This window comes from Danio rerio, chromosome 21, assembly GCF_052040795.2.
Source record: "Danio rerio strain M-AB ecotype USA chromosome 21, GRCz13ab, whole genome shotgun sequence".
Taxonomy (NCBI): Eukaryota; Metazoa; Chordata; class Actinopteri; order Cypriniformes; family Danionidae; genus Danio; species Danio rerio.
The window spans coordinates 34267977-34279487 of record NC_141041.1 but is presented as its reverse complement, the minus strand read 5'-3'; the positions used below and the strand labels follow the sequence as shown (position 1 = coordinate 34279487).

The following is an 11511-nucleotide window of genomic DNA, read 5'->3' as shown; positions in this document are numbered from 1 at the left end:
GCTTTGAATGCTTTAATTGTTCTGTTACTCTAAACTTTTTATATCTGTATCTTTTTTTGTGTAAAGAACTTTGAGAATTAAGTTTTAAAGGCGCTATATCAAAATAAATTATTATTATCATCTATTTAACATACAAAAATTGATGTCTAATAGACATTTTGTCTAAAAGTTGTTGATGTAAACACAAACATCAAACAAAGATCTCCTATCAGGGGGAACCAGAAGTGCTGAAACTGCTAGAAATTTACTCATTCCCTACATACTAGGGAATACAAGGGAATAAAAACTGAGTGAGGGAATTCAAAATCTGAGGTGTGTATCCATTTAGTGCTCATCTCTAGTACAATTGTTATTATGATGCATATTAGACCTGATTGAGTTCATTCAATAATTTCTAAAATATACCACCTCTGCATAAAGGTATAACGGTTTGTTTGTTTTTGCAAACTATGTAATAAACTGTATCACTTCCATACAGAAACATACTGCAGTATTTGACTTTAATCCAAACAGCCATACCTTACCATACCTGAATGAGGCATTACAAGTCATGTAGAAACAAATTGAACTTTTAAGGTGAAATCCAAAATGTCTGAAGGGACGAGACAAATGTACGAAAAAGTGACCTGTACACATTTCTCCAAGACTCAAGAAATCGAGATGCCAGCCGCTGTGGCACAATCAACATTGACAGTGGTTTGATTTCGAAACACTATTCAGGCAATGTGCATACAAAACCGTGGCTTGGTTTTAGACATTATAAACATTGATTCAAGTGTGCACAATTACAACAATCACTTTTCCAAACGGGGGAGGAGGAGGGGCTTGACATCATGACAACGTTTCATTCCACTGCAATTCACTGTACACTGTCATTCCGCTTGCATCAGCCAGTGACATCATCAAAGAGGGCTGCCTAAAAACACTAGATTTCGACACTTAGAAATTAAAGGTAACATGTAAAATGACGGAGGACAGTTTGTCGCTGGATGAAGGGAGATTATGTTACAAACACACAGGTTAAGGAGCAGGGGGGGATGCCACATGAAAATCTTCAATCTCTTCGAGCCATTTGAACCATTTCTCATGTCTGCTTTGCCGTTTTTGGTTTTGGATTGGTTGATGTTTTTCCTCGGGCGTATGTGTCAGTTCATCATGCTCCTCAGTGCTACATGAAGTGCATCTGGAAGAGAGGAATCGTGTTATCGCAGAGTACAGAAGAACAGCCTGTAAATGTAGGTAAATGTAGAGTACCTGAGCTCCAGGGATTGGGGTGAAAGGGTTGGTGGTGCGGAGGATGGGCTGGTTATATATCACAGGCTGGGGTGCCATCAGGGGCACTGACCCCATCTGGCCCACAGGAGGAGGAATCTACAGAGAAGTGGAGGTTCAGCGTGAGATTCAGAGGTCTCTGGTGTTAAGAGGTGCTTGAGTGGACAATACTACATGCAGGTTGTTGAGAATTTGTGATTTCAGTCTCTATCCGGGTCACGGCACCAAGTTTCAGAACTTAAGCCAGGAAACTCATTTCAAGCTAAATTCTTTATTGAGAATGTGTTGATTGTTTTGCAGTCAAACAGAATCTTCAAAGAAGTTTAGAAGAGTCTCTTAGACCCAATCCTAATTGTATTTTTGTCCCCTACCCCTTTTCCTTCCCCTTGGCCCTTGAAACAAATGTTACCCTAAAAAAATAGGACACCACTACAGCACCTGCACACATCAACATTGTCATCGCAATCTCTTACTACATGTGAGACTGACGACGGTGATTGCTGTAGTTATTCGTTGCATTATGTTTTGGCATTTATCTTCAGGAAATCAATGAAGGCAACAATATCGTGTTATCGTAATGATATTGTGCATTTACACTGTGGCCACATTCATCTATGTAAACACACGGAAACAACATTAACATTACACTAGGCACTGTATAAAGGTAGTTCCTGGTCACCAGACTTTTCTAATAGGGTATTCGAGTGTCAACGAGTGTCAGAATGTTGTGGGACTACTGTACAGGAGTTAATATTATGGATTATAGTTAACATTTTTTAAAGCATGGCGATTAAACACGAATGATGTTATGAATGTATTACAATATGTGCTTGTTTGTTGTAAAAATTCATAATAATGACAAAAAAAATACAAAACTGTGCATCTCCTGACTTCCGTGTGCAGCCATGCAGATGTTGTAAATGTTGTATTCTGGGAAAATTTGGTATCCCTTGGTTTCGAGTGTGGTCCTGAAAAATATCAGTTTCAAGGGCTATCTAGCTCTTCCCATTAGCCCAACACTATCAAGCTAAAGAGAATTAAGACACCCCTACCCCTTCACGTGAACCCGCAAAATGAGGGGTAGGGGTAAGGGCTAAGAGGTAGAATTGGGATTGGGCCTTAGAGTCTGAGTCTAATTATATATGTTTGAGGGCAGTGTTAAGGTGGAGAGGGTTAAACAAGTCATGCAAATGTGTTAGATAGTTCCAGAACCTGTACAGACACTGAAGTTTCATGTGCCCAAAATGTAATCAATAGAAGAGTTTCTTTAGCCTGATAAAGGCACAATCATTGAGACCCATGAGCTTGCATTCTGTTGGGATCTGCGAATGCTCAGGAAGGTAAAAGGTTTATTGTCTCTCACATCTAGGCAGGAGTTTTGAATGAAATGGCATTGAAAAAACAAAGCACAGAACTTTTCAGTTCTATACAGTATATTAGTGTTTATTTGAAACTAGATTTAAATTTATATTCCCATAAGATGTAAACAGTGTCATAAAGTGGGCCCACACAGTGTAAATTTTGCTGTCGTAGAAGCTAGTATGTTTTTTTTTCACATTCAGGAGAACAAGTCAGGTGGAAATCATTCATGTGAGAGGAAATTATGAGTCGAGCCAAGGGGTCTACAAGCTCAAAATCATTTTTTAACATCAAAACTTTTCAGGAGCTGTCGGCTTGAAGTTACAAGATGTTTGAATGAGCCAATCTGTCGATCTATGTGAAGGTGACCAATCAGGAGGTTTGTTGTAAGATGTATGATGTTTCATGTATGACAGGGTCACCGGAGATGATAGTTTACCACAGACTAGGCTTTAGAATTTTTAAAATTACATATGGTGACCAGGTTACCCATTGCTGAAAAAGAACCTGTAGTAAACTTTTACAGCTTGTATCATTAAACTTTTATGAAAGAGAGAGAAAGAGCATGAGAGTGAAAGACAGAGTGGCTCAAAGCAATACATTTCTGTCCATGTTTTTGAAGTGGAATTTAATGTGATTGCTTCAGAATTTGCCAGATTGGCTGGAATTGATTGACGCAAACCATATGTGTGGATATATACGAATGTTCGACCATCAGAATTCACACGATGTATGCCCGTCTGTAAAAGCTTTTAGCGTCTATTTTTGACCACTTCCAGTGGTAGTTGAATATGCAATTAACTAGATTGCCTTTACAGTACATTAGCCCCTTTCACACAGTGATACCGGTAAATATCCGGAAAATTTCCGGAACGACTTTACCGGTATATTCAAAAAAGCGCTGTTCACACAGGCGAGGACGTTACGGAAATTTTCCGGAAAAGAGCATTCACACATCCATTCCAAAATACCGGTAAATTCTGACATCATTCACCACAAATGAGCTTTAAACGGCTGCGCTTGTATTTGTAAACATTTGACTAAATTACAAACTCTGTGGATGATCAATATTGTGAACAACTTTCGCAGGATCACTTCAGATGTTCATAATATGTGCGTATGCACTATGCAGGCGCTCATAGGCGCACGCAAAGCTTGAAGGTAAACAAACAACGGCTTATCATAAGCATCTCATCAATGATTATTTACACAGTTGGCATTAAGAAGAACATATAAACGTTATCTGACTAACTTCTAGCAGCTAAATGTGTCTGGAAAAATATTCAAAGGCTTTTATTCTCACAAACCGCGCGGACGTAAATGCGTCTGACTGTTGTGATTGGCTAAAGCAAAAGTCTTACGTCAGCACGTTCTAGACGTGCACGAGCTTATTCCGGAAATCTTCCTTCTGCGTTCACACAGCGCAGCATTCCGGCAAATTGCCGGTAATGTTACAACTTCTCTTTCCGGAAAATAGCCAGAACGAATTTACCGGTATTTTCAAAAAGGACCTGTTCACACATACAACCTTTCCGGAAAATTGCCGGTAATTTTCCGGAAAGGTCTGTATGTGTGAAAGGGGCTATTGAAGGCCAGAGGTTGTGTTAAATGAATAACTGTTAGTGACAGAAAAAGGCTGTCCATTTTTAGATTACACATCACAGATTACATTTGATGTTGATCAACTGTAACAACGCTTATTATAAAAAAAGTAAAATTGTTTTTATAATAAACTACATACTTTTTTCCACTTGTTCAAACTACTTATTTAAAATCAGCTGAAACAGCTAAATTCTTTGAGTTTTTTGGAACTTATTGTTTTATGTTCATTCACTTAAATTTGTTACATTAACTTAATCGGTTTTTATTGGGACAACATGAATGATTTGTGTGGAATCATTCATATTTTTTTTCCAGTGTAGTAAAACATTTAGTTCAGCTTGTGCAAAATGTAAAATGCACAATATACTTTTTTGTTCCTTTTTACTGTTGTATGTGTGAGGCTTTAAAAAAAAAAAAAACATGCCTAAAAAAACACACAGGATGTACTTTCTGCTGTCTTGGTTTCCCTGAATTTGTGAAGTGGCCTTTACACAAAGTATTTTTGTTTTACTATCTTATAATATCTTAATATCTTATTTTGAGTTGGCAAAATCATTCCTTGTATATAAATAACTTGATGATGTTTTCCATTCACAGATGTGCTGCAGATTATGGACGTTTAGTCTGCTATTTACACATAAAACTGAACCTCTGGAAATTTTTAAAGACTCTTAGACATTCTGATTTAACCATTTATCGGGTGAAGAATCGTATAATTATTATAACTTCATTAAGGTTAATATAGTTTTTTTAATTCATAAAAGTTTCCCAGAGAAGGGTTGCGGCTGGAAGGGCATCCACTGCGTAAAAACGTGCTGGGTAAATTGGCGGTTCATTCCGCTGTGGCGACCCCAGATTATTAAAGGGACTAAGCCGACAAGAAAATGAATGAATGAATAAGTCATAAAAGTTCCAACATAATCTCACAGCAGTTTGTACCTTTTGATTTAGTGGCTAATTCGTATGACTTCGTACAATCTAATTTGTACAGTTTAGTATGTTTGATTTTCCCCAATGACGGCTGGGTTTAGGGACGGGGTTGGGTGCCACGTCTTCTTTTTAAAATCGTACATTTTCGAGTAACTGAACATGAACAAATTCATAAAAATTAGCCACTAAACTGACAAAATGTAAAATATTTATGTTTTCTTGTCAGATCAAGCTGAAAAGTTCTTGTAATAACCCACAGTAGCACTCCAGGGTTTTTCCAATGAGTACTACAATGAATTCCAACTTAACTAAATAATTCTAACTTAACATTCATTTGTTTTATTATAAAAACAAAGATTTCCCTAAGCTTTGACAACCTGTTGTGAGATGTAATGAGCTTCATCCATTTGGAAAAAAAATTAGGTTTACAATAAACGGCAATACTAGGGCTTTTACTGAAACATGGACCCATTTAGAATTTTCTTTACTGAGCATGTCAGTATTTCTAGAAACTGTCAATCTAAAGCCTAAGGCCTTTCAACTGCAACGCAAATGTAATTAGGTACTTTGTATAAATACCTGAGGATTAATGTTTGTAATATTAGGCTATCAAGGTATATGTGTATTCTGTACAGGTTTTTATTTATTTATTTATTTTATTTATTTATTTAATATTTATTTTTTATTAATATATATATTTTTTTGTAATTTATTTATTTCATTCATTCATTTTCTTGTCGGCTTAGGTTTAATGCAGCGTATGCCCTTCCAGCTGCAACCCTTCTCTGGGAAACATTCACACTCATACACTGCGGACAATTTAGTCTACCCAATTCACCTGTACCACATGTCTTTGGACTGTGTGGGAAAACGGAGCACCCAGAGGAAACCCACGATAAATGCAATTTCAACTTGTTTAGAGGGTAGGGGTGGGAATAATATTTGTTTAAATTTCTCTGTGAAATTAATTTGTAAAATCTGTAAAAGTTTAATAAACAAAAAAAAACTTTCATTTCAAAAAAACTTTCATTTATTGTCGATTAGTGGTAAACGATGGGTATACGCTGTCATTATTGTCATCATTCAGGAAAATTAACCAAAATGAACAATCCTAACATGTTTTTTTCATATTGTATTCATAAATGTATTTTGTAATATTGTGCTGTTTACAATAGCCTGTTCAAAAATAATAATAATAAAAATAACAAATCTGCATCATGTAGGATGGAATATGAAAATTCATGCAGTATAAATGTCCTCTTCGTAATTGAAAGCATATAAGCTTATATGCTAATTATATATCCAATATTTTTTTATGAAAACAAAAGCTATGAAAAGTACATTTTTAAGTGAAAAAGAAATAACAATAGAAAAATGCTAATTTACTTATAATCGAATGAACCAAAATGCATCTTGATACTTTTGCATCTTGTGCAAAAGTTTTAAACTGATTTTTGGGGAGGTAAGACTGAGTACTTTGAAAGAAACTATGATATTACTTTATTTTGATGGTTCATTCACTCAAAAAAATATATGTTTGGTGTTTGTTTAAACTTCTTATTTTAAATGAGTTGAAACAACACAATTTTAAGGTTATTTCGGGACAACTTAATAGCTTTATGTCCAATTCACTTAAATTAAAAAAAAAAAAACTATTAGGTTAACTTAATCAATTTGTGTTGGGACAACATGAAGGAATTGTGTGGAACCCTGCATTGTTTACAGCGTTGTACTGACTCCAAATAAAAATGTAAGTTAGCTTATTCTACTTACACTAATTGCCAATGTTGCTATACTCGTGACAACGAACACCTAAAATTCAGCTTCAGGAATAATTTACCATTCAAAATATATTACAATAGAAAGAATTCATTTTAAATTTATATAATATGTGACAATATTATATCATAACAAGACATTTGAAAAAATGAAAAAATACTACTAATAATAACAGCACTGAGCATTATTAAACTGAAAAAAACACTTACCATCCCATACACAGGCACTTGGGGGGTTGTCATCGGAAATGCAACCGGAGCTGGTGCCTGAGAGAAAGCAACATAAAAAAGTCAGTATTAAGCACACAGACATATTTTTAACTGCTTTATTTGAATACTTTAAATTGATTTGATTCAATCATGTTTATGTACAAGCAGGACTTACATAGCCAGTATAAATCATTCCATTCTGTATCATTACAAAACATGCAGAAGAGAGAGAGACAGAGACATTACTAACAATCACACAAAACCAACAGCGTATTTTGTGTCGTATTTAAGTGCACAGGCTAGGTCGCTACGATTTGAAAAAGCATACATATTGTATTCAAAAGATGTGAGCAGACTGAAATGTTCTAACAGGCGCATGCCATGAGAAATGAGGCGTTTTTCATACCATCTGCGGCATCGGTATGGGAGCAGGGGCCAGGTGTGTGTGGCTCCAGGGGGCCGTGCCGTTCATGGCTTTAGTCTGCCAGTGGGAGCCTCCAGATGATTTCTTCTCCAAATGAGTCCACTGAACTTCTGGCCTGAAAATAACAGATCCCTTCGTCTGACCTTTACGTCATATCAACTGTTCATGTTGTCGACAAAGCTTTCAAGGGGACCTATTATGCTCCTTTTTTGCAAATAAGTGTGTCCCTAAAGTGTGTATGTGAAGGTTCAGCTCAAAATACCTCGCATATAATGTTTTATAACTCTTTTTTATAAAATGGCCCCTTTTAGGCTTTGATCCTCATTGTGACATTTTGGTGACTGTCGCTTTAAATTCAAATGAGATTGTGCTCTTTTCAAAAGAGGGCGGAGCTACAAACGCCTACGTGACAGCATAGTGGCATATTCAAAAACAACTATAACGTTCTATGCTTATGAGAGTCATTACTAGCGGGAGGTGCTTTTCCCCTCTGATGACACGTAAAAATAGAGAATGTCAATCAAATTCTGCAGACGTTTTTTTATTAATAATTTTTATTATTAAATGTCAGGATTCTGCCACTTCGGTCTTGTTAACTCTTGTTTTGGTGGCAGAATTTAGACACTAGTCCGGTCTTGTCTAGTATGTTGTGCTCGGCTTGAGTTATATTTCCTGTCATTGTCTGTCTTCGATTTGTTTGAGCGCTATCTTGGCTGTGCTCGAGCCCGGCATGCTTAGGATGTGTGTTTGTGTTTGTTTTGTCTGCAGTGTGCTGTTTTACTCTCAGAATCTTAGTCCAGTTGGTTTCGATTGGTGCTGGGATGGAACATGCACATCACATGTTTGAGTGCACATTAAGTGTTTTCATTTATCTTGTTTGTTTTCATTTATCTCTGTTTGTGTTGGTATTTAAGCATGTGGTCTGGTGTTTACATTGTGGCCGCATGCTTAAGTATTGTGTTTCTTGTGAACACGTGGTTACAGGATTTTTTCATTGGCTGCATGTTCTAGTCCTGTTTTCTTGTGAGCACATGGCTTATGCTGTGTCTGTGTATTATGCGCTCTCCTGTCTATTGTCTAGTATTGATGGGTCATTCTTGAACGATTCATTCATTTTGAACGAATCTTTTGTATGAATTGAGAACCATGAGTCCTTGAAAAGTGATTCATTCATTCACGCATGCGCACATTTGTGCAGGTGGAGGAAAAGATTAGTTCATTTATCGGGTTTGAGTCGTTCGTTCATCACTTGAAAGACAGAAGACAATCATAGGCATGTAGAGATGGAAAAAGATTTGACCTGTTTATTTCTCGAATCCTCATTTTGAGTCATCTTTCTCTGAAGATAAAAGACAAAAGACTCAAAACCGGAAGACTCCAAAGGTGAACTAATCATGGATCATGGTCCACCAGTTAAGCTTATATATGCTTATTTCACGCGGCTGCCATTTTGAAGAACTGAATCGAGGCTGCGGTGGGAAGAAACCCGGAAGTATAGGACCAGCACTGTAAACATTGCAGTAACATGCTGTGGACTATACACCTCCAGCTGAGAATTCAAAATGCAGAAATGGTGTAAACATCACCTTAATATTATTCAGTTTAATTTCAACAATTAAAAGCAAATTAGGCATCAAACAACATCACAATCTCTTTAAGAGTAATATGCTCAAGTGTCCTCCAAGGCTTCAATTCATGGCACCAGGTAAACACAGTGGGGAAGCTTTTGTTTTAAAAAACATTAGTTTCGTTCACCTTATGCTGAGTTCAGACTGCATGATTTTCAAAGTAGTCGTGTCACAGATGTTTTCACACTGCTTGACTATCTGGGCTTGCATTTCGTCGCTGCTTTGTTTACACTGCAAGATGGATCGGCGACAGAGGCTTTCACATTGCATGACTTTACTATAGGAAGAATCGCCGACAACTTCGTCCAAACTACGTCTCACAGCCAAAAACACATAGTATATCTTTTGTTATTAACTACATAATGAGAAAGAAGCCTTTAATGGGGTAGAAAATGTACATATTTGCTCACCTGGGTTTAAAGGGAATTAGCCATTTCTCCTCAACGTTGATAATAAACTAATTTCTTTCTGTATGAAACGTCAAACAGACTCAGTTGCTCCTGAGTCCTGTCAAACCTCCACTAGTTTTTCCTCCATTTCGGGGGTCCAAATAAACCGAAAAAGAGCGCTTTTAACTTCTCACCCAGCCTCCTGCTGGCCTGCAGCAGGTATACACACACGCACACACAAGTGAATGCTGCTCTCTCATTGGCTGTAGGCGATCGCCGATGTTATTTTCAGTCAAAACTCAATTCACACGGCATGATGTCTGTAAATTAATTATTTCTTCTTTATAAACTCCTCATGTCTGCTGTTCTGTGCCAGTTTGTTGTTGTTTATCATCTTGTCTAGCCCTGCCAGCCCAGCCCAGCCCAGTCAAGTTTGTTTGTTAATGTTTGTTGTCTTTTTGTTTTATTTTATGATGAACCCATGCTTTTGTTCGCCGCTTTTCTCCTCCTAAAACCTGACATTAGAAGCTGTTTATATTCACAGACTGTTACCACACAACTGTGTTTAAACTAATTTTTCCTTGTAAAGGTGATTTTTGCATAATAGGTCCCCTTTAAGATATCATTCACTTTGATTGGTGAATTAAACCCTTACTTTTTGGCTGGGGGTCCTCCAAAATGTAAATCTACGACAAATAAAATGAATCATCATGAGCACAGCATATGTTGTTTAATTGCCATAGAAACTAAATCACTGAGACGGCTGAAAGACTCACTGCCCACGAGATTGGCCAAGGACGAGTCCAGATCATTAGTAAGTAATTTTCCTCCGTTGTAGAACTGTGTGCCTTGACTTTGGACCTGCGTGGAGAGGGTGGGTTTCAAAAGTGCTCCTACGCGAAAACCAATCTGGAAGACACAAAAGAAAGACACGAGTCAGATATTTTGTAGTATTGAAGCTGATAAAGTGCCAGTTTAAAGTGAAGAGAAAATACTGTGTAAAAGGCTCAGTTTCCCTATTTGGATTTGATTTTGTTGTTTGTTCATTTCCATTTTAATTGGATAGTAATACAGGCTGATTGGTATATTTGATTCATTAAAAGAATCAAGGAGTCATTTTTTGGGGTTAGGTTTGGTTAAGCAAGTTTTACAGTCTTTGGGCACAGGTCAGGGGTCATGCTGCACATTTCTGATTCACACAACAGACCTGGTTCAAACTGTAAGAGTTGTATATTCTTCAATAAGACTACACTGGTCAAACTGCACATTTTTATTTAATTTTATTCACTTTTGATTCAGGGAAAATACTTTTTTAAAGCAGACTACATTAGAAGTAATCCATGCATTTAATTCACTACAAAGATATTGTTCATACGAGTGATTTATGTATAACTACACTAGTCAAACTGAATCAGAGTCCACATGTGCTGCTGTGTTTTTGGCATTGCGAGGAGTGATCAAATCAGATTTTTTTCTCAGATCTGATTTTTTTGCACAACTGTTCACATTGTTGTTTTAAATGTGGTCAATATCAGATTTCCAGTGTGAACAGATCACGGTACTGATCTGACCCGCATGCGCAAATGTACAACTACACACAGTACATAAATGTATATAGTGCATGAAGTGAATAAAGCACGTTGTCAGATTATGTTTAACGTGATTGTTGCTGTTTTCACAGACAGCACAGACAAAAATGATATAAGTCACATGAATTCCAACATAACAGTTCACGCAGAGGTTGGATTGCAAAACATCAAGGGTCTCATGTATCAACGCTGCGTACGCATGAAAACTGTGTACGCCAGGTTTCACGCTTACGTTTAGATTTATTAACGATGGTGTGTTAGTCCGCACCAACTACATGTCTGGTGTACGTGCATTTCTTATGTGTGTTTGTTTTATATCCATTGGCGACT

The 11511-nt window shown here is 36.9% G+C and overlaps 1 protein-coding gene across 1 annotated transcript in view; it reads right to left on the bottom strand.

Moving 5' to 3' along the window:
- Window positions 1-483: 483 nt before the first annotated feature.
- Window positions 484-11511, bottom strand: part of wu:fj42b12 — a 38079-nt gene continuing 27051 nt past the window's right edge. Inside the window, 7 exon segments of the mRNA NM_001366697.1 lie at window positions 484-1183; window positions 1255-1371; window positions 7152-7208; window positions 7327-7350; window positions 7558-7690; window positions 10248-10278; window positions 10369-10485. Of these exon segments, the coding sequence (NP_001353626.1) occupies window positions 1169-1183; window positions 1255-1371; window positions 7152-7208; window positions 7327-7350; window positions 7558-7690; window positions 10248-10278; window positions 10369-10485 (494 nt within the window). The 3' untranslated portion in view covers window positions 484-1168.